The sequence below is a fragment of the Melozone crissalis genome, unplaced genomic scaffold, assembly GCF_028551555.1.
Source record: "Melozone crissalis strain CALT ecotype California unplaced genomic scaffold, PUWL_Pcris_2 ptg000042l_1, whole genome shotgun sequence".
Classification (NCBI taxonomy): domain Eukaryota; kingdom Metazoa; phylum Chordata; class Aves; order Passeriformes; family Passerellidae; genus Melozone; species Melozone crissalis.
This window is the reverse complement of record NW_026535820.1, coordinates 42,172,739-42,196,961: the sequence shown is the minus strand read 5'-3', so window position 1 is coordinate 42,196,961 and position 24,223 is coordinate 42,172,739. Positions and strand designations below refer to the sequence as shown.

General features: G+C 36.1%; 1 protein-coding gene across 2 annotated transcripts in view; it reads left to right on the top strand.

Moving 5' to 3' along the window:
* Positions 1-24,223, top strand: part of SEMA5A (semaphorin 5A) — a 310,103-nt gene that overhangs the window by 124,123 nt on the left and 161,757 nt on the right. For both annotated transcript variants that reach the window (XM_054284906.1, XM_054284907.1), the window contains exon 6: positions 4,582-4,627. In XM_054284906.1, coding sequence (XP_054140881.1) covers positions 4,582-4,627 — 46 coding nt within the window. The remainder of the gene's footprint in view (positions 1-4,581; positions 4,628-24,223) is intronic.

Genomic DNA, 24,223 nt, shown 5'->3' with positions numbered 1-24,223 from the left:
CTGTGCATATGATGTTTTCACATCTTTAGCATTTATCAGTAAGCCTCTCATGTAATTATTCTCATTTGTTGTGGCTTCCATTTCATGCAAAATGAGGATAATATATAACTTTTGGCCATTCTGCTTTTTGTTATTGTAGTTTGACCATTTTCATAAATGATTCAACTTAGAACACTTGTACTAGGTTTCTTTTATTTCCACTATATAATCCTTGGCTTTTTTAGATATTTTTCCTATAGACTTATAATTTAACCAAATATATTTTGTACATTATACTTTTATTTATATTGATTATCTCCTTTTGCCCTTTTTTGGTTTTATTCTTTCCACTTGCTGACTTTACAACACTGCAAAGCTAGAATTGCCTTTCATCCAGAACTTTACCATCTCAGTTGTGGAATTGTGAAATTTTGCTTAATAGTTGACTCCTGTGGAGTTTATACTTTACATTTTCAGCCCTACTATTTTTTTCTCCCAGTGAATTGAATAAAATTTTCTTCTTTCATGTGAGTTAGTGTCTTGAAAGAAGTGAACAGGAAGTAATCTTTTTTTGGTTTATTTCCAGGAGATTTGGCAGCATGTCTGGTCATACCTCGAGTGTCTGAGTTTGCTGAAACCCCTGTTTCTGGATTCAGGCTTTCAAATGCAAATGCATGTGGGGGTTTAGGATGGGTTATGGAGATTTTCTGCGATATTATTATATTTTGACATTTTTTTTAAAAGGCCTAATCCTGAATGCATGTTACTCTGAACTGTGTGTGCCACCTTAATGTTCTTCTAATTCATGTCTGTGTCTAGTACAGAAGTATTTATTGTTGTCCCATTCAGCTTTTATAGTTCGCAATTTCACAAAAAACGGTAAAATGCTGGACTAACAACCATTACTAACATGATAGACTTTTGAATCTTTACAAATTTTTAATTGTTTTTTTACTTGGATTGTTCAGGAACATACAGAAGATTAGTTTTAAACTTTTAGCTGTAGTCATACTGAACGTATTCACTGCAATAGATTGAAATATATTGTTGTGAAAGAGGTGACTGCAGCATGCTGTCTGTGTGCTATCATTCAGCTCCCACTGATACCAGTGGAAGTGCTTACCCTTGGGTTTGAGCAGGCTCTTGACTAATGGGTTTTAATTATAACAGCTGAGCTAGAAGAGTTGTTCAGTGCTGTGAATATAAAGCAAAATGCTTACTGCCTGCTGGATCTCCGAAGGAGTAAAGGATGTTGCTTTATCTCAGTGTTAGTTGTGTTTTCTTCTCATTAAGTGTCCTTCTGTTTGCAGATTTATGTAACATATTTGCTTTCCTCATTCATTAAGCACCAAATGGAAACAAATTTGCCAATTACTGCCAGTGTCAAATCAGTTTAGTTCCAGCGTGCAAAATTTGTCTTGCTTGTTGCCACCATATTTGGAAAAGAAGCAGGGCCATGTGCTAAGAGGTAGTATCTGTGCTTCAGAAATGTAATTTCATTTTTCTTTCTCATTCTTTGTTGCCTTCAAAGCATAAATGCCCTGGAATAAAACTGTAGTCTGGGGCATAATCTCAATAACAATTTAAAAAAATGTTTTTACCTGTCTCGTGAGGAGCATAATCACTCTGCACATGTCATGAAAATTGGCAGTGACTTTTTCTGTGGACTGCCAGATTTCTTAATACTACATTTCCTATGTGTTTTTTTACTGTCACACTCATTTCTTTATTTTAGATATTTTCTCGTATATGTGCTTTCTGAACGAGTTCTCATATGCTAGTGATGCATTCTTTAAAATGTTAAACTGTTGGATTTGTAAAGCTAAATGTAATCCTGCAAGTTTTACTGAAGTGGGCACATCTAGATAGGAATAACTCTGATTGCTCTCTGAGTGCTAGTTTGACACTTAGCCCAGGATTATTTATGTAGTCACAGTCAATCTGTGCTGTCCATTTGCCCAGTTTATGTTGCTAAGGTGTTTTTACTGCTTCTTGCATATTGCTTTTCTTGTTCAATTTTCCTTCTGCTGGCTTTATAAAGCTAAAAATATTTTAATTGGTTATTGGCAGCCACAGGAAATTGAAAAATGTACACTTATTAGCTCTGCCTCTTGATCATTCACATGAATGTAGACATTTTAGTCTCCCTAACACTTATAGGATCAATTTTTCTAATTTCGCACTGAATATATTAATATGTAGAAGTGTTGTGCTCTACTGAATAGGATAAAAATCTCATTTTCTAGGAAAAAAAAGGCAAAAATTTTGAGTGTCTGTTTTTCTTCAGGCTGGCACTGTGTTTGTGCATTTATTTGTTTAGAATCTTTAAGTTTGGGACAATAGCTTACTTTTTAACAGAATGAAATGATGTCAGAATGGAAGATGATAAAGAAAACATTATTAATTTGATAATCTGTCCTAAAAAGACCTCATCAGGCATAAATTTTCAGCAGATATCTGAAGATGAAGTACACATAGCAATTGAAATCTGTATGAACTACAGTCCCGAAAACTTAACATGTGAGACGAGACTGCTCACATATTCTGCAACAGAGACTGCATTTATTTGTAGAGTGAGATGGAGCATTTATGTGCCATTTGATACCACTGAGTTAAGAGAGCAATTTATACCTGCTGAGGATTCAGTTCATTTTCACTGGAAGAAAAAAAAAAGTTGTTTTGCACCAGCAGTGAAGTTGGTTTCATTCATATTGGAGTGAAAGAAGTACAGTGATGGGTGATGGAAGTTTAAATGCACCAAGAGGGGGAGCAGACCAAGTATTTATGCTCCCTGCTGAATACTTCTGGGCAAGACATTCTGTGAAAGTGAAGGTATTTTTTGCCCTTATATAGGGAGTGTAGAAGTGTTAGAAAGATTATAATGCATTAGTTCCTGCTGTTTTGATGACAGTCTTTCAAGTCCACTTGCATGTAATTTGTTGGTGAAGCTTTGTGTGTGTACACATTGTTGTGCAAAGTACTGTTTTCTTCGCTTATCCACTTTAGGTCTCTTCATGAAACTCAAATATTATAGCTATTTCTTTGTGCTGATTTAACTGCATAGTAATAAATATTCTCTTTATTTTACTTTCATGTGGATTCTTGCTCTTAATACCCCACCTCCTGCATTTTATTTAGCAGTACTCCTAGGAAAGACTAGTGACATGGTTCCTGTACAGCCACAATTTAAGTAGACCATACATGCACCAGAGTCAATAAATAAATACTCATAACTGTTTCTGAGAGTCCATAAATAAAGACAGCCATGATGTCCATGGTGGTTATCTTTCTGAGTTAGACAGATTTTGGTTTTGCCCTTCTCCCCTACTCTGCTGTCTCATTAAAAAAAAAAAATAAATGTAAACTACAAGTTCTGACCATCTGTGCCCATTAGCAATACCTCATACCTCTTGGGAAAGAATTAGAATTATTATCTCAAAAAATATGGCCTGATTCTAATTTTGATTACACACCTATAAGTTGCATGGATTTAATATTGCAGATAATTAATGAATATTGAAGATATTTAAAGGTAAAATTCACTCATCTCTTTGTCATATGGGTTTTTTTTTACTTTAAACAATTTTTTTAAAGTCTTATCAATTGGTGTTACAAATTTGTTATGAATAAATTAGGATGAAAGTAATTTATATTACTTAAAATTCCATTTTATTTTCATCTCTAAAAGATTATCACTCTGTAGTAGCATTGGAAAATCAGAATTGTTTTAAATAACGTAACAGGCAAAAGAGGACCATGGAATATTACTTCTGTGAAGATGCAGTAGAAAAAATGAATAATGAAAACAAGAAGAAGAGGTGTGATAAGAACTAAGAAAGAAAGAAAATAATGTCAGAGGAGGAATATTTCTTGCTTGTGGTTTGCCTGGACCCCTCCCAAGGTCTGTAGGTGCAGTGATGCTGCTGTAGAGAAAAGGCAGGATGAGAAATATTTTTGCAATAGATGCGCAGGCTTTTGAAACCTGTGCTTGGTTGGTCTGCGTGTAGCTCCTGCTGTCTGTGTGAAAACATTCTTAGACTTTGGAGAAGTGAGACCACATAGGGCAAGACTTTGCTCCAAATTGTGGAAACTCAGGGGCTTGTACAGATTTGCCATCATACTGAGACCCTGTGCTTCAAACTTTACATGCATGTGGCTGAGCTAATTGCATGAAGTTCCTGTCTTTGTGGGGAGGAATGGAGAGCTTTAATCTGCCTGTCCGTGTGTTCTGATGGAGCCATCCAGCGCTGCTGCCATGGATCTGCCAAACCTCTGAGTATTTCTTCCCATTGATTCTAAAAGAACACTGGAGCAATGAATCAGATGTACATGCATGCAGTATAAATATCTACTTCATTCATGTTCAGCCAGACCTTCAGACTGAAAATCTGTTTTAGAAATTAACTTAGTCCTTATCCCAAAGGGCTGCATATTAGGACAGCCTCTGAAAGAATCTGAAGCCCTGAATACCTGTCACTTCTAAATTTTTTTTGTCTTTATATTAATTAATTATGTTTTTATTTAAACAGTGGTAACATTTGGGTTTTTCACTGAAACATTAGTAACAATTCATTTTTATCTGCTATTTTTTTTAACCCCCAGAAACTACCTCTTCAGATTGAATCTTGAGGATCTCTCTCTAATACAGGTATGTTTTATTTCTGTTTCCTGAATTCCTCTGCAAGATGAAGGTAAACAGATGTTTTAAAGCAGATAATCAAGATATTCATGAGCTTCATAGCTACGCATAAATATGCATGTGTTTTTGTCCTTTTTCTGGCCCCCTTTTTATATAAGTCATATTATCCCTTTTAATTCCAGATTAGCTTTTGTCCCAGGCCATACAGATCTGATGTTGCCTTACTCTGCTGTGATTTTTTTAGAGTGGATTTTCATAGTATTCATTAATACAATTTAAAATTAACTACCTTTAGGTTCAGTACTGTCCCTATTAATTCATGAAGTAATACTATACACAGCTGAGTACAGAAAAGTAAAATGCTTTCAGGTAAGGCTGTCCTTGTGATTTGTGAAACAACTTGTGTATGTTTTAATTAGACTTTCAGATTTCATTTGCCATTATAGAAACAATATCTGATGTTAGCTTATATTTAATCAAAATTACAATATTAATAAATATTCAGTTTTGTTGCTGATGTTTCAAACTGTGACACACCAAGCACTTTTAATATACAGAATTTGGGCTGCCTACTTTCATCTTCTGTGCCATGTTCAATATCCTGACAAATAATTCAAGTCCTAAAGATTCTTGTTGACAGACTACACTAAGAGGTGCTGTTGTAGTTTATGCTGCTATGCATAGATTGAAGTTCATGGCTTTCCCTTGTTAGGACATGCATCAGTAGGCTGAATTCACTAATGAGGGAGAAATCTGTAAATTACAGAGGTTTATAATTGTGCTGTTTCAAAGAGACCCCTTCTCACTCCAATCAATCAGAAAAAAACCCTACAAACTGAGCACAGAAATCATACTGCTGATAGTTATAGTAGGTTACCATAACCTACTATTATAGCAGGTTACTGGGTTTCAGTCTTACACCTTTAAACAGTCTTCTCAAGTTGACTTTTAGTAAAGTTTCTTATTTTATCTTCAGTATTGTAGCATTGTAGCGCCACTTCTTTGCCTCAGTATCTTCTAATATTCTTCAACAAATCTTTAGAAAACTTGTGTTTCTAAATCAAAAGTGTTCTTTTTTTTTTTTCCTTTCACCAGTATATCTTTACTATCCCTACACCTAGTATTCAATTTTTCCCCCTTATTTTCAAGCCGACCATTATTACTCCTTCATATTTTTTCTTCCCAGATCTCAACTTTCTTTTCTTTCCTTCTACTTCACTTCTAATTCTGTTAGAGTGCCTCAGGACAGCCATTATCCAAAAGATGTGTTTCCTTGGAAATGCTAGTTTTGGCAGTTCCAAATCAGCTGTTAGGTGACTGAAACCTTTGTTTTAATTTGTAGTGTTGATTATTTAGGATTTCCAAACATGCTAAACAACACATTCAAGTCTTGTCTTGTAATCTGGTATTATAGTTAAAAGAGGCAGGAACAAAAGTGAGAAGCAAAGCAAAAGATGTATGAAATCCTAGCAGAACAAAATGATGGAATTTCAGTGGAAAAATAAAGCTTGTTGTGGTTTAACCTGTTGGTACTTTATGTGCTAGTTAGCGTTTCTTTGGCAAGGGACTGAGCACTTGAGCATTTTATGTACAGACAGAAGAAATTTTCTTTTAATATTTATTTTTCTTCACACAGTTTTTGTCATAGTAATAATGTAAAAAAAGTCTCATTTAATCCTACTTATGTTGCTTGCTTTGATTTTTTTTTCTTTTTTTTTTTTTTTTTTTAGCATGAGCCAGCTTTTATAAAAACATGCAGATGTTTCACAAGCTAATAAACCACGTTTTCACATCTGGAAAAGGGGCACACAGTGAAGTGCTAGCTATTAGAGGCTTTCAGCATAGCTTAATAACAAGACAAAAAAAGCTAGAAACAAGACAATCCATATACCTGTTGTTTAATTATCTTAGAAAATTACTCAAGCTCTAGTTTTGTTATTATGTGTGGGAATCAGGAGAAAAATTATTGACTTTTTCTCTTGCACAGCAAATACTTCCAACATGAAAGCAAATTGGAACAACTTGCATCCTACTTATCTACAGTTTTCAATTAGACCTTTATAACTTTATTTCCTTAGCATTGCCACTTTGGTTTTTGGGGTTTTTTTTGATAATAGCTGATTCATCAGTTGAATCTTTCTTATTGTACTTTTCTCTCTGGAAAACAAAGGGAATACCTCAAACTCAATTTTGACCATTGACCAAATATCAGTTATTTTTGTCCAAGTTCATTCCCTCATCTGTCATGCCTAACTGTCTGTTGGAATAAATTAGTTTGTGCACACTGCCAGTGGGAAGACAATAGGCTTCATGTTACATGTAATAAACTGCAACAGTAATAATTTCATATTTATAGTAAAAGCATATTTGAAAACATTTTGTTTACAAATTTCTCAGTATTTTTGGAAATATAGGCATTTAATAAACAAAGTGTTTTTTTTGGGGTATCATCAGACTTTGCAAGATTACCAGATATTATTTTGTAATAGGAAAGCTTTTTAAAAGGGAATACAATAAATAATGACTTCTTGTTTGCAAACTTTTCCAAAAATTTCTTTGGGCCAAAACATGTGTATGTCCTATCTTTTACAAGTGTATGCCTGGAAAATAGAAAAACACAAGATAATCTTCCTTGGAAAAAAACCCAAAAATCCAAACCAAAACCAGACATCCATTTGAAATTCAAGTTATCACAAAAGAAGTGCAGGACATCTATTGAAAGGGTCCTGTTTCCACCAGTTTAGTGGAAGTTAATCCCTTGTAAAAGTGGGGTTAGTGTGCTTCCAGAGTGCATCAGACAGGATGTGCATTTAAACATGAGCTGGTGCTGTGTGCTGAGACATCGCCGCCCATTGTGGATGCATCAAAGTTGTCATCCCACATGTCATGGTTCTGTGCTTTATAGGAAGAGCATGTTGTTTGAATAAGCAAGTTCCATATGATAATATCTTTAGCAAACCAGTATTTGATGTATCTCAGCAATTTTCTTTGTGTAGAAGAATAAAGAAAAATAGAGCAAGTGAAAGCCTTTTAAGCTCTTGACGGAGAAGCCGAAGAGTCAAATTGTTCAAAGCTGCCTGTTGGAACAATGCATGCATAATGATTATGGATTAGGGAAGAAGCACTCTTTGGGGTTGTAGAAGGGCAAATATTTTATCTCTCTGCAGCAATAGCAGGCTCACAGACAGAGAAGGCCTGACTGTGCATGGATTTGTTTTGTAAGCTTTGCTTTGTTATTGCTCACCTCAAGTAACAGTACAATGATCCATAAAAACATTGGCCAAGATGAAAGCTATATTTTCTGAAAACTCTGTTATATTTCTTAAAATATAAAAGCAGAAATCGAAATAGTAATTTTTAAATGAGTAAATTTATTTTCAAAAATATACTCAAAAAACCATGACATCTAGGAAAGGTCAGCATTAATAGTGGGGCTTTGGCATTATTTGGTGGGTGGCTGTCACCAGTATCTGTTCTCACCTTTTCTTTTTTCCAATTTTTTGAAACGAGAGATTCAAAATGTAAGCATTTATTTGTGTCTACCTACATGACAAATTTTCTGATGTGTCTGTAAAGAGTAAAAAGCTAATACATGCTGGTTTATAAAAGTCTTTATGCTACAGTTGCCATAAACAATATAAGCCAGCCTGCATAATCTTTTGACAAACATACAAAGTGTACATCTTTTCTTCTTCCATAAGGTGAACTTCTTAACTCAGGTCATTAAGGCATTTATAGGGCACATGCTTGAGTTTGCCTTTCCCATTTAAATGTTCCCTCCATGGAGTCTATGTGCTATTTGGGATGCCCAGAAGGTTGAATATAAGCCTGTTCCACCTGCTTCTGTATTTATATAGCTCACCACATGCCTTATTCTCATTCTGAACCTTCACATCTTTCAGTTAGAACAACACACGCCTCAGAGTCCACTTTTAAAGGCAATTTTAGCCCATTTTTGCTGCAATATTTAAATTAAATTCTTTATACAGGCTAATTTCGTTTTTATGTGTGTTATTCAACTTTAAATTCTGGAATCTTGAGGATTTATGTTTATAGATTTGTTTGTCTATGTGTTTATACATGCACATGTATTAGCAAGGCAGTCAAGGAATTAAAGGCAAGATTTGAACTGTGAATTTTCTGGAAAAGGAGCTACTTTGGAGAGCAAATTTTACCTAAGGGAATTCTTGCTATTGTTTGCATGTGTCAAGAGTGTCTGAAATACATGTTACATGTGATAGTTCACTTTGGTAAGAGACATTAATGGTTAGATGGTAGGCTAAATAATGAGTTAAGTAAATTATACTGTTCTTTGAGTGCATGTTTTGTGTGTACCTATGAGAAATAAAGAGGGAATTTTATTCCATGATTGAGGTTTTAAAAAAATTCATATGTATAACCTGAAATGCTTTTTCAGACTTTACCTGAATTTTAATACAGAGTATAATTAAAAAAAAAAAATTAAAAATATTTTTAAAATAAATCAAATCCTCACCAGGGTAGTAATTCCATTTTGAAAATAACAATTGTTTGCTATTGTTATAAACAGGGGTTAATATATCTTTTGTGAGAAGCCTTTGTAACCTTAGTTTGTCTTTGGTTAAGGTGGTACTTAGCCAAGTCTATAAAAAATGGAGGCACAAATCACTCAAACTCTCCTTACAGTTAATTTTTGGGTCAGTGCTCGTGAGTTCCCTTTGCTATGAACAAAATGAAAAGTTGTAAGTAGTTATGTAGGATCAAATCTTTACTTTATGCTCATGATCCACAAATTCAGAAATAAAGGGAATGAAGCTTTAATATTTTAACCTCAAGTTTTTCAAGTCACTAAATAAATAGAATCCTTAAAAGGCCACTTAATTATTTTTCTGAAAATTTTGTTTAGTGATTTTCAATCCATTTGTTTTGTGCTGTATTTTACTTACAGTCACTATTTGTGTAACAGATGCCTGATTTGTGAAGTACACGAAGGAAACCTAATGAATCATCATTTTATTTTGGGGTGGAATAACTGTGCTGAAAAGGAAATGCAAGAAATATTTTCTCTGATATCACATTTTAAGGCATAAGGGACCTCAAGTAAGGATGTCCTTAACTGATGACAATCATAGTTTGGCAATATTGAAATGCCAAGAAGATTGAGATTTTACATTCTATTTGAGCGTCTAAGCAGGGGAAAAACAGACAAAACCAATGAAAAAACTCTCTTGGGTTCTCCTGTGCCTGGTATCTGTTTAAGGGTGAGAGGAATAGAGAGCATTCCTTCCTTTTATAGGCACTTTTCTCTCTTTTTTATGTGAAGGTGGCATCAGTCATGAAAATACTGCTTCTCCTTAGGCCCTTTACATTTGTGTCTGTGACACACAATGGATAAGCAGAGTGCATAAGTTTGTGTAACTTTTGATGCTGTCCCAAGTTCCTCAAAATGTTGGAAGTGAGGGGAGCAACTTGTGCTTATAACACTTTCCAAAGAACACTGAGGTGACCAAATCACACAGAGTGACCAAAAAATAATAGAGCTGGTGCAAGTGTCTGTTTTGGTGCTAGGGATGAGTAAAATGTGCAGAGGTATTTGGACTGTTACCTTTTGTCTAAATTGGTGCTGAGAGCAGGGTTTAGAAAAGAAAAAAGTTAAGAAAAGGCAAAGGGTGGTACATCTACATATCACAATGCCACTGCTGTCAAGTATCTCTTCCTTCCTCTTGTTGGTACCTTTCTGGTGGTAGATTGTTGGATTTGATTGTACAATAAGTGCACAAATAATTAAATTAGAATATTGGAAATTTAAAGAAGATTTATAATTATTTGTGAAGCTGGAGCTAGTTCTTTGTAGCAGGTATAGATGAACTTTGTGGCTAGTGTATTCCAGTTCTTTTTCTGGGATCCCAATAGTATTGTCATTAGTTTGTTTGCTGCTTGCATAACAATAGTTACTGACCAAATGTAAAACTTCATTGAAGCCAGAAAAGGATGAATTCAGCTAGCAGTGGGTAATTTCACATATCTAATCTTTACCCAAATGACCTCTTTTACATGCAGCTGAAAGCTAGATAAAGCATGTTAGATCCTAAACCTAGATAAATCATGTTAGATCACACAAATCCTGATATTCCCTTTACAACATATTTGTGCAGAAATCAGTTACCAGCAGGCAGTGCTTCATTTCTGCTAAAAAAAAAAATTCTGGGAACAGTTATTGAAACAGCTGGTGCTCTTAGCTTCACCTATATATTAGTCAGAGGATGGCTACTGTTCCAAAACCATTTAGGTTGTGTTTGGCCAAGTACTGATTCACTCTGCATTCTGAATTTTCTTTCCATGTGTGGGATTTTTCATCTGCAGAGGTGTGGCTACACATATCAGCTAATTGTTTAAGGGTTTTTTTCCTCTGTGTGATGTTTTAAGTTCATATCCATACCCCCACTAAAAAACTATAGAGAGGGCATGCAGGGCAGCCAACTGGATGTGTTACTCTTCTGCTCATTTCTGCTTGTTATTCATTTACACTTGGCTTCTACAAAATTTTGGAGGGTTTCAGTCTCCAGCATTTGTGATTTCCTACCCTTCTGTACAGTTGAAATTTGTCATGTAAATTTAAAAAGCATCTAACTGAAGAACAGAGTGCTGGCAAATTGGCAGGGCTTTGCTGCTGGTTTGGCTTATCTGTATGTGTTAGTATTTTCAGAGATGGAGGAAAAGAGTAGAGAAAGAAAACCAGGCAGAGATGTTATTCTTCATTTATTTGCTGTTCTGTCATTGTTTTGTGCCATACTAAAATACGTGTGCAAATGAATCCATTTGGCCAAGACACAGCTTTTTATTCTCTTTTCTTTTTTTTTTTTTCCTCCCTACCTCTGCTTGTTAGGCTGCATTTCTTTTATGTTTACATTAATCTTCTGTTCTGGTTTTTTGGGGTAAAGAAGCAAAATAGGTACTAAAATTTTTTCCCTTGCGCTGGAGTAAAGCTTCTGTTTTCTTTAGGTATTAAAAATTTTGGGGTTTGTTTTTGTGTATTTTTTCTTTGCTTTGTTTGGTTTTTTTAAAGAGAAAGGGGAAGTCTGGATCTCCTGATATATAATACAAGGGCTTTCATTCTCATGACAAGTAGAGGTGATATCAAAAAGTATGTGTGTACATTTTACAGCTGATACTCCTGAAACAGCTGATTTGGATTTTATAGTGGAATAATTTCACCCTTCCTGATACTTTTCCCTGGTATTATCTGTGGTGGTCAGCCACACTGCATTATATGCACGAAAGGTAATTGTGGAAATGGCTTTCTCTCAGAAGGTGACACTTGTTCATGTTTTCACTAAAACTATAAATCATTACAATCACACAAGAGTAATCACCAAGTAGAATCTGTTTGAAAATAAATCAGGCTGCTGCTTTCCAAATCTTTGGACTGTATACAATCCCGGCACACTTCAGCTAATTCTGGACTCACATAGCATCCTGTGACAACAGGGTGATATTTATGGAGGGACACAAGCTCTCTTTGACTATCAGCCTCTTTCAGTGTCACCTCTGTACTGAGAAAGTTCAGAAATGTTAGGAAACTGTAGAAAATGACAGCAGAAAAACTAATATAGAGAGTGAAGGCAGATTGCCTTAATTCTCATATTGTCTTGTCAGGTGGAGAATTTGCCACAAGCAGTTGCTGATGGAGAGTCCCAGCTCTTTGGCAACTGGATGCTGCAGTGTTGAGCAATTTAGAAAAGAAATGGAATATACAGTGTGCTCTGGAAGACATGATATCTGTAACAGAGTGTCTGCAAACATGTTTATTGATTTTTGCTTACAGACCATGATAGTTCCTGCTATGGAACTGCATTGTGTGTTCTGGCCTGTAACAATTAATTAGAGTTCCAACCACAGTTTGTATGCCGTGCATATTTAAAGAGCAGGCTTAAAGACACATTTTTTCAGCCCCAGGGAGAATTGTCTTTTGGAGTACTGCAGAGATCCATTGAATAGCTCTGCAAGGTCAGGTGGGATAGGGCATAGATGCTTTTGGGTGATGCTACAGAGAGGAGATGAGTTCATCTTACCCCTGCGTGTTAGTGATCATCAGTACTTGGTAAAAAGGCATTGTTTGGTCTGTGGTGTCCCCTGCAATTGGTTGTTGAAATAAAAAAAATGATAAAATTTAGAAGATCAACACTTAGAGTAATAGAAAAATGGTGGAGCAGCCTCATGTCCCCTCGCCACAGGGCAGAAAAATTTAAGATACACATCTTGACCCTCAGCTCTAAGGAGCCTTGGATGCACCCAACTGCCGAACTATGGAAAGAACTGGCTGTTTCCATAAGGCAAAAGGTTCTGTTCCCTTCATTCCTTGTGAAGAGGTGTAAATATTTTCAAGGTTAGGAGATAAGTTTTTTGCTGCTACAGTTAAGGAAAAGTCAGGATTTTTAAACTTTTAAGGAAACAAAGCAGCTATACTGAGGCTGAGAGACATGAACACTTGTTGCTATAACCTAGGTAGAAGGATGGATTTGAGGAACTTGCAACAAGAACATTGGTTGGTCAGGGTTCCATGCAGGAATGTGTGGGAGGGAAGGTTCTACTCTCCTAAATGGTTCAGGGCACAAAGAGAGGGTTGCTTCCAATGTGTGCTTGCCTGGTCAGCCCAATTTATGAGGTGGATTGTTGCTCTTAAATGTTTGAGAGAGACAAACTTAGTCATAGCATAGGAAGCTAGACCTGTTCTAAATTGAGATTGAAAGTTGTTTTACTCTGATAGGCTTATCCAATATTTTGGGACCCTTTTTGCCTTCATTTTACCTCATCCTTATTTTTCTGCTGCCTTTTCCTTACCAGATTTTAGTTCTCTTCTGTTTTGGCATGTATTGTTTTATCCATCCCAGATGGTACCTCAATATGATGCTTCTGCTGTCAAGTCTGGGAGTAATAAATCATGTCAAACTATGGAAATCAATCAATTTATTAAAACTGAAAGTTAAATGTCCTTTGAAATATCTGGGTTTAGACACATATATGAGATTTTTGTATTAAATTTTTTGTATAGCTGTTATTTTGAATTTATTTGAAGGCAGGCAAATCTAGACCCCCACAGACCACAAGCAACTCCCAAATGCTCAGTGGATTTGGGAATTGCCCTCTAAAGGACATAATCTTACCCATAAAGCAATTAAGAGAAATAATGTCACTGTTTATGATGTCAGTATTTTACTTCAAGCTTGCCTGCCTTCAAATCATGGTACTTTTAGGTGTTTGTCCTCCAAATGGAGCCAGGAGTCTGAGCTTAGGTGTCCAGGCTCTCTGTTTGGTGGATGGGGATAGCTCTGCACCCAAGCACTGGATCCACTGATACCTGAGTTCTGAACTTTCTGATGCTTCTGAGGAAGATTGTTGAGTGCACAGGGAAGAATAAATGAATAAATGCCACCTTTCTTTTTTTTTTTTTTGGTTAAGTATCTCTTAATGGTTAATTATCTCTATTGAATTTGACAATAAGATTTTTTTTCTACATCACACATATGCAGCAGACTTCCATTGTGAGTAAATAGTATGTAAAATGTGTGTCAAGCTCTTTCAGTCATGGTTTCTGAACTGTGCAAACAATATGAACTTGAAGAGTGTGACCACTATTGTGCATACTTAAGCAAGTCTGAATTGAATTTGGGCTGATCTGTTATGGACTTGGTTATAAGTTTATGTCCTGTATGTTTGGTTTTTTCCCTTTTTTATTTTTCTTCCCTGATTTTAATACTATCTTCTGCAGTCAGTACTTCTGAATGTTGTATGTTTGCTCAAGTGCCTGGGAAAAAAATTGATTTGCTTCTCCAAATCAGGGATGTAATGGTGGTTGGTATACTGCTTTTCCAAACAAATAATCAAATAACCAAAAGAAAAGAACAGACCATTACAAACTTATGGAAAATTGAGAAATTACATGGTCTGTACTTGGGCCTGTTCATATATATTGAGATATTTATAACAATTCAGATTTATATAAGTAATGAAAACTAAATAGTTCAAAGGAAAAAAAAAATGGAGTTTTACTAGAGGTTAATATTTATACCTACAGTTATGTCTGTATTTAATTTTGAAAATTACCTCCTTGATGAAAACCTACAGGTTTTTTCCCAGGGTATAGCTACCATTTTAGTAGTCAGAAATAGTCAGCCACAAAACTGTTCATGTTTTGGTTTAGCTTTTAAACTGTCTGATTCAGTTAGGTTTATTAAAAATCAAATGAAGGACATGAGAAAATCTCAGAATTTCATATATGTGAGGGTACCCAGGATAAAGCAACCTTATGGAAATCACTTCTAGGAGAAGCCAGTAACTGCGTCAGAAACAAAACAAATTTCTGTTAATTATTAGTTAAATAACAACTTCATTGTGGCATTGACCATTTTTATGTGCTATGTGGGTCAGTTTCTTAATAGTTTTGTTTCTAAATGAAAACTAAGGTGAGCATGAGTTTTCAGAATTTTGAAATCACCTTGGAGATAATTTGATTAATCAGTAAATATTTCCAGACATAGGATGGAGATTAAGTTAAACATTTTCCATTGTTTTGGGAAAAAAATCCACCAGATTTATACTGTTATATATTTATTGCTTTCTAAGTCTTTGAATTGAGCATTTTAAATTAAATCCAGTGTCTGGTACATTTACGTGACATTGGTTTCTGTTAATTGCATTTGAATATGAATGACAGAATGAATTCATTCTGAGCCATGTTGAGTGGAAAATGCAGTAGCTGCCCAGTATTTGTACTCAGCATTGCTTCTTGGGTATCTGTCTGTGGGAATCCTGCTTGTAAGGGTAATAGCTCATAAGCTCAAAGTCTTTACCTAAATATTTGGGCAATTCTGAGAGTGATTCTATGCGTCCTCCCACTTATCTCAGGGACCTGAAATGATGAAAGATCAAACTGTTCTTTACTTTTTCCCTCACTTTGTAAATATGAGAACTAGGAAATCAAGAGGAGAGACTTTGAGGGAAGTGATGAACTTTCCATTGATGAGATGAAACCTTTCTCAGGGAAACTCTGAGCAGCGGTTCTCTGGCCTCAGAGAGCAGGCAAAGACTTTCCCAGAAAAATCCTGGGAAACTGTGGGAAACTTAGAGGAAAAGAATTCAAACAATTATTATCTCTCTTTCAGTAACCGTTGTTTATAGATATGGTTCTCTAGAGTGTGTTATTGCCACCAATAGTGTGTGAGGTTTTCACTTTGACACCAATCAGGTCTTAGATCCACCATTGTTTCTGTAAGAACTGTAGATTTATAATAATGAAGTGTCTTTCATGGCTTCTGGATAATGGAGTCAATGCCAATTATTACCTGGCTGGGGGCCTCCTACCACAAAACTCTTTCTGACTCCTAGGTGCATGGTTATTTTTGTTACTCAGTAGAATTATGCATGCTCTTGTTTTCCGAATACCTAGGCAATAAAAATGTCTGAATTAAGTTTTATACTGTCAAATTCACACAAAACCTTTCACAGTGGCATTTTTTCTTACTTTAATTACGTTAGGATTTATTAATGAAGCTTTTACAATATGTCAAGACAGGTCTGAAAATAATTCTGTATGTTCGTAGAAGATAAAAAATATGCCATCATATATTTATGAAGACTGCTCTAGGCATGATTCCAGTCTTTTCTCACACATCTGACAGTGGTGTTACTTATAGAATATTTTGCTATTCAGCATGAGAAAATAAAGCTGAATGAGTTGTACTCGACAAAACTCTGCATATGCATTGGCAAATTAAAGCTGAATGGAGAATTTCGCATGCAAATATATATGTAGACAAAATTCTTTGTAAACTGATGTGTTTTTTGGGGTTTTTTTACACAAAATGGTTATAAAATAGACATTAAATACTGAAAACAGCAAGGGTGTCAGGAGACCTGCATGGATGCACAATGAGTTTCCAGCTAAACTCAAGCAAAATAAATAAATATTCTAGTGGTGGAAGTAGGGACAGGTGACTAGGAAGGAATACAGAAATCCCTGTCCAAGCAGCCTTGGGTGGGATGAGGAAATCCAAAGCACATGTGCAATTGAATCCCATGAGGGATGGGAAGAGCAACAAGAACTTTATTTTAAAAGAAATAAATCAGATAAGAATCAGCTGCTTTTCTGTTTCCTCTTGGAGTTGTATTTAGATTATTATACTCTAGCTATCCCATAAAGGAGGCTGAGAAATAAATCTGCAACTTGGGAACTGATGCATGGAAAATCATGTGCAAAACATCTACAAAAGCAGGCTTACTCTGTAAACCAAGTATATTTTTCCACTAAAATTTGTAGTTTCATTGATTTTTCTGCTACATGCCCAGCTACAACACACAAAAAGGAAGAATTGCTTTCATTTTCAATTATAGAGGAAGAAAAAAGTTCAGTCATTTTTATTTCTGTAAAATTACATACAAACTGTAAGAAAGTATTATCCATTGTACAATTGCACTTTAATTAGTTGACCTTAAAGAATGATAAATCTACCCAGGCGAATGTTGAGGGAATAATTGTATTTCCCTCACCAAAATCGCTGAAACTTCTGTGATGAAATAACAGGTAGCATGATTAAATGCTGGTTTCTAGGAGTTACATTCTCACTGGGACTTGCAAGTTGCAGAGAAGAGTAGCTGGACAGGCTGGAACACAGGTAAAAATATATTCCTGTAAATGAATCCAATCAGACTAAAGCTCTATAAATGCATTTTAGAGTTGGTTGGTGCAACATAGCAAGCTCACTAATAATGCTATGGAAGGCCTGTGTGGTTATCACCTGCATCAACTGGGAAAGAAAATACATCTTGTAGCCTGAGAAATCATGCTAGGACAAACACATCTTGCAGATGGAGTAGGGAGTTTCCAAAAGGGAAAGTTCAATGTTTACTGCAAGTAGGTAAAAATGTGTTATTTGTTTTTATCTGTGAAGAATAAGTAATATTTGCCAGACTTTTCAGAACAGCAGGTATATGGGCAATGCAGAACGTAACAGAAAGGATCATGAAGTCCTTGCTGGGAGAACCAGCCATGCATAAACTCCCTGCTGATTCTAAACAGCCAGTTGAAGAAAAAGTGCCAGGAAACTGGAGATTACCTCTTCAGAAAAAAAAAATAAGCCAAACAAAACCCCCAAAAAAATAAAAACACAGATTGAATCTGGTTTCTGTAGAAAATCAGAGCCAAATAGATGAAAGAGCTTTAGTCAGTGTAGCACAGAAAATGGAGTCCTGAAAGATAAAATCTGAGGAGAAAAGAGGATTAAAACTAGTAATTTCTTCAAGAAGAACATCTGGTCTGGCTAAATACACTGCACAAAAAGCAGCCCTTTTAAAATGGCCACAAAATGGTCACAAATCTAGAGTATCTCTGGAAGCCAGCCAGCCAAGAAAAAATCCTCAGCAAAAACCCATGTGATCACCATGGCAGAGGAGACAGACTGAGCTCTGGAGCAAAGTGGAGGCACTGCAAATGTGTGATTAACAGATTGGAGGAGGAAGGCCAGTGCTGTTTACCAGGCTGTTACACACAGTTTTCAGCCAGCATTTTTACGGAGCAGGTGATTGAGACTCTCCAGATGCACATCTCTGTGAAGATGTGCAAATGGCTTTGTGGATCCTGGGTGTAGTCATTCAAGTTTCTTGGCTGAAACATAGTCTGCAAAGACTTGAATAAGGCCCAGGGAGTATCTGAAGTCATTCAAACTCCTAAATCTTCAGTCAGGGCAGCATGTTGGTGCTGTGCCTCTGGGATCACACAGCCCAACACAGCCCCTCTGCTGCCTGTATCTGGGCTCTGAAGTGATACTGATGCAGACAGTGAAATGGAGTGGGTAAAAAAAATATTTTTTGTCTCAAAAGTAGGAAAGGGAAAAAATGAAACAAAGAGCATCTAAATCAAGTGGTTCTCAAATTGCTCCTGCTGTAGGAAAAACCTATTTTTCGTATGTATAATGGACTTAGTACAGCTATTAAGCTGATGTGCTCCTCTTATGCAGGGCAGGGTGTAGCACACAAATATCAAACTCCATTTTTGGAAGCGTTAAATCTATCTGAATTGAAACCTCTTTTTGGGCCACCACAGCCCCAAACCATAGTGTAACTAGAATAAAATTAAGATAATTTAATTGGGAAACTGCACTTATCAGTCAACCCCATTCCCAAAAATTCCCTTGATTCTGAGATAAAACAGGATGGAGGTCTTCTAGGGAGATAATAAAAACTGGCTTGGGTGTGATCTTGCACACCCTGCTTTAGGAGAATCTGCTTTAGCAGGGGAGGTGGACTAGATGATCTCCAGAGTCCCTTCCAACCATTCTTAAGAGATAGCCACTAAAAACACATAATGGATTGGAATAATAGAAAAGATTGACTACTTTTCTGTCTCATTCAGAAGAAAGTTTTTGCATATTTCTAAAAAATATTGTGTATTTTCTGTATGAATTAGAAAGTCTCAAAGAGGCAGTGAGAGCTGAAAAGTGAAATAGAATTGACAGTCCAACAGCCAGCATACTGCTTTTGAGTGTAAGATTTACTCGAGTCTTTATTTGTCATTTGATTCACTGCCTGCGTTTGGATCTCTCTCCTCTGTAGCTTGAGTTTCCTAAACAGTAGGACTCAGAAGACTCTTTGGTTTTTCTCATTTGCAGATATTTAATTCAAACTCTGAGAAGCTTTTTTAGTAAATTTGTGATGGAACTTGGAAAAGCTTTTGGGAATGATTCAACACTTTCCACAGTCATCATTGTTACTATTGTTGGAAAAGCCCTGTCCAGATCTGATGCCTTTGTGTAATACAGGCTTTTGGTTTTGAGAGAAAGGAAGCCCACAGGACTTCTCAAATCTGACTTGTGGCATGCTTCTGGGGTGACAAGGTGAAGTGCTGTTAGAGCTGGCTAGTGTTGCTTTTGCTGGCATTCATGTGGTGTAGCTGAATTTTTGAAACTCTTCAGGTCTGTCATTTTGGAACATTGCTAGATGGATGAGTGTATGGGTTTGGATAGAGCTGCTCTGCTCCCCTTGCAGCCCAATGTAGATCTTGCTGGAGTGCTGTAGTGGCTCTGCATTTGTGTGGCATACCAGAGGTGCATTAATCTCTCTAGCACGAGGATTTATGGCAAACTTAGCTGTAGGAGCATGGACTTCTATGCAGACTGTGCACCAGACCTCTTAATATCATGGCACTGGAGTAGCAGATGTTTGTGTTAATTGAAGCGTGCTGAGATATCATTTCCTTGTCTGTGGTATAGACAGCACTTTAAAATGCATGTTGAACAGACAGTGTAATTACTGTGTGGAAGTTTATAAATACTGATGTTACTGATTCTGATGTTAATGCACTCTTGTAACAGCCATGGGAATATTGGTTGAGGCTCTTTTCCTGCTGGAGTTTGTTTTTCCTCCTATTTTGGTTTCAGAAGAGGAACACAAAAGCAAATTCTGCAAGTCTTCAGACCATTCAGAACATATGTGGTATAAGGTGGTATCAAACAAGGGTTATGGTTTAAATCTATATTTTTTTGTCTTGGAACTAAGCAGACCATAATGAGTACCTACAGGAATTTTTAGAGAAGTGGAATAACTTCTTTTGTATTTGTCACCTGCTTGATTAGTAGTGACATCCTCAACGTGCTTGAGATCATGAAGAGTGCTTAATTCTTCTGGGCAGTGGAAAGCTAGGTCCTCACATGGGGAGAGTATTTGCTTTCTTATGTAAGTTCTGCTGTTGATGCTGTCATGAATGCTAGGACAGCCGGACTGCTAAAGAAGGCTTCTTCTTGGAGAAATGACTCAGAGAGCAGAAATGTGTCCCTTTTGTCATCTGAGTATGCATTATGCAGTGCAACCTCTCTGCAAAGGTCTTGTAAAGGAAAGCAAACAAAAATGCCACCCTTACAGACTCTATCTAGGATATATTCTTCCCTTCTCATGCCTTATTGCTATACCGACAATCCATCAGATTGAATTATATGCTTGGTAATACCCAGAGAATCCTGAAAATAGCTTATAAAAATGAGCTGACTGATTGGAAATCTGATGAATAATCCTGTTGGTAGACAAAGCATATCTGAGGTTGCTCTTTCATTGAAGAACAGATGGGGATCTTATTACACAGAAGTAATTGATTTGTAAACTGATTAATGCTCAGGGTAGATTTCTGCTATTAATAGGCATAGCTATTTATGTCTTGATATGCATTAGTATCTACCTAATGACAAGAAAATTTTCAGCACTTTTTCTTCTTTCAAGAGGCTCTTAGCGTTATTTTGCAGGAGCTGAGGATCAATACTTTGAACAGAAGCTTTTCAGCAGTCCCCATGGATAGCAATTACATTTTAGAAAAAAAAGTCATATAACGTTGCATGTTCATATGGATGCATCCTCCTCACATAAGTCAGTGGCAAGCCTTAGTGTCTCTAGAAATTTTGTCTATTGTAAGTTCTTATTTTTCCAGGTGTAAAGTCCAAATCCTCTAATGCCATTTCTGGAATGCCTGTCACTCTTGCTAACACAGGCCTTTTTGATATCACAGTCAATTTTAGTATAGTCTTATACAAGGAATGTTAACAATATTGCTTTCTCAACTTTGTAAACTCAATAATGATAAAGATAATAGTGATGATGATGGTAATAATTACTATTACTTAAAGTTTAAAATATTCAACCACCTCTTTTCTTGAATTTCTTTGCAGAATGATTCTTGGCTTCCATGTGTTCTTCTTTTATAAGATTGAACTATTAATCTAGGTCTACTTTTGCCATTTTAAATTCTGAGACCATAGTCAAGACTTCAATCAAGCACAGAGGACATTTTTTCTGGGCTTAGGAAACAAGCAGAGGTCTCAGAAGCTTAACTGTTAAATAGATGAAGGAAAATGTAATACTGAGAAAATGATAATGTTACTTGCTGTGCTGGTTCTAGATGAAACTCTGTAATAAGATTTCTTTTTTGACAAACTGAGAGCCATGTTGTTGTGAACAGATGTCACAAAATGGAGCAGAGAAGAGCAGCAAGTGTATTTTAAGTAGAAAAGAGACAAGTTTTAAAAATATTAAAGAAGGGGAGAGCAGACAGTTTGCATTAAAAGTAGGTGGCCAGAAACTACTATGAAAGTACAGTGTCTAGACTCTAGTTTTTTACCAAATTAGTTATGTTAAAAACAAGTTGTGAAAATAAAATGTTACTTTGCCTACAGAGCTTCCTAACATGTTTAAAAAACCCTTATTGGCATTAATTAATGAGAAGCTGTGTGGTGTCCTTAGGATTTGTATTTGTGTGGAGGGAAGCACAAGCACAATGAGCAGAGAGAAGAGAGTTAGAGTAATGATTGTACCAACAAGGTGATAATGTCAGAAGTCATACAGCACAGAGCAGAAACTGCATTAAATCTGTGACCCTTTGCTACTTTTGCTTGTAGGGGAAACGGAGAATTAGAGGGGAAATATACAAAATTTCTGTACAATACATATGCCTCGATTTAGATTCAATTTATTAATTCAAAATGCAAACTTGACATTTAAAACCTGTTTTTAAAAAAAAAAAGTGACATCAGATGGTGAAAGTAATCTTACAGAGTTTCTCAATGCAGATTTACATGTAAAATTTATAATGAAGCAATATCGGTGATATTTATCTATTTCTAACATTCTTCTTTTTATTTTTCAAGGCTTATTATTTCTGTTCAAATAGTAATCATTTCTAGTGTCTAAAATTAGAAAAGAAAATTTCATTAGAGAAACCTTCTTTCACTGATTTAATGATGTCTAGTGTCTACCTATGCCTGGGCTGAGTGTTTCTCTTCTTACACTGCAGTAAGATCTTTCCAGTGCTGGAAGTGTGGCAAAGTTGAAACCATTAATGAGAAGGAGATTTCAAAGATCATCGAGTCCAAACCTTAACAAGAATTGTGAAATTAGTGTGGGTGCCCTGCAGTGTATACTAATAGGAGGAAACTTTCCATAGAAATCTCTAGATTTATTTGTTAGTGTTTTTGGTGTAGGTCTGTCCTTCTCACTTGTTCAACTTCCCTTGTGTGCAAGAAGGCTGTAGAGGGGCACCCATTATTGCTTCAACGTTGCAAATGAGATCTTCCTGCTCAGGTTCTAGACCATTTATTTAATGGAATAGTGGCATGCAGGTACATCAAGCTGAATTATCAGCTGCACCTCTTATAACAAGGTCTTTATGATACAGTCTTCAGACAGCTTGGTTTCAAGTTTAAATTCTGAAGGTTTGAATCAAAAAATGTGATGTCCCATATACCTTTTTAACTTCAATAAATGGGGAATTTATGGCTCACTAGATATTGTAGCCCAGAGACAATTTCTCTGTTCTCCTATCTGAAAACTATAATACCCTGACAGTGTGCATGGCAAAGATTAGAGGAATGGTGATGATAGTGCTCAAATGTTAGACTTTTTATTCAACAGCTGGATAGCCTTTCAGGAGCTGCCACATGCCACTGCCTTCTCTCCTTTCCACTGCTCCCTCAAAAAACTTGTAACGTATGAAAGGTTAACTTGAGGATAAAAAAGTGCACTGATCTTTTTCAGAAACTTCAGTCTTTCATGATATACTGAAGGTTTGAGCATGTAATCCTAACTTGGGCAAAATTCACATTTGTGTCAAAGGAGGCTTTATAGCTGCAGGATCAAGAAGTCTGGATATTCTGCTGCCAGAGTGGCATACAAAGAACAGCCTTATGTTGGATTCCTTTGACTTATCATTTGGCATTTTTGGATTCATAGACAGAATCCTAAATCTGTTGTTAGATACTGAAGAAGAAATGCTCCAAATGGTGAGTCCTTTTCTGTTTTGTTGAGGCTGCATCCATCCAAACATTATTTTCCTAATTTTGAGTGCCTGAACCTCATATTTTCCTCAGGCCTAGGAACTTTCTTTAAAAGATCACCAAATGTTTCCAAATAATTTGGAAATAAAACTCCTCAGGGGGTTGAGAGTGATGGTAGTGTTGCTCTGACAGATCCCCAATGCGCCAAGATGCTCATATTGGCAACATGATCTGCTTTAATTGTCAGCATTCCTGCATATACTCATGCTCCATTTGTGGCTGAACATTGCCTTCCTCTCCCACTCATCACTCTTACCTTTCTGGTCTATCAGGAAAAAGTATATGTTTTCAGGCCATTTTAAGTGATGTAAGCAGGTACCATGCAGATGTGATGGCACAGAGGAGGAGCTAGAAATTTGTGGGTAAAGCAAGAACATTTTGGGCTTAAGGGGGAGACCTGAAGGACAGAACTGGGAATAGAGAGAGGAACCCACCTTTCAACTTACACCTTATTACTAGACACGAGCTCAGCTTCTTAAGCCAGAACAAATAAAACCACCTGTTTTGACTAATCGTCCTAAAAGGTAAAAAAGTAAAGATGAAAAAGGTTTAAAAAAAGTCTGTTTGTTTACATTTATTGAAAAAAAAAGGGGAAAGAGCTGTGATTTGTTTATGAGTAGTAGGTAAAATGAACATGCTGGTAAAGAAAACTGATGAAACAAAAAAACTCAGAAAAATCTAAACCTCTTAAGAGCACTTACCCTTTAAAATTAAATCTAAGAAGAGAATCTGAATTTCTGAGCTGCAACTTGTAGGGATG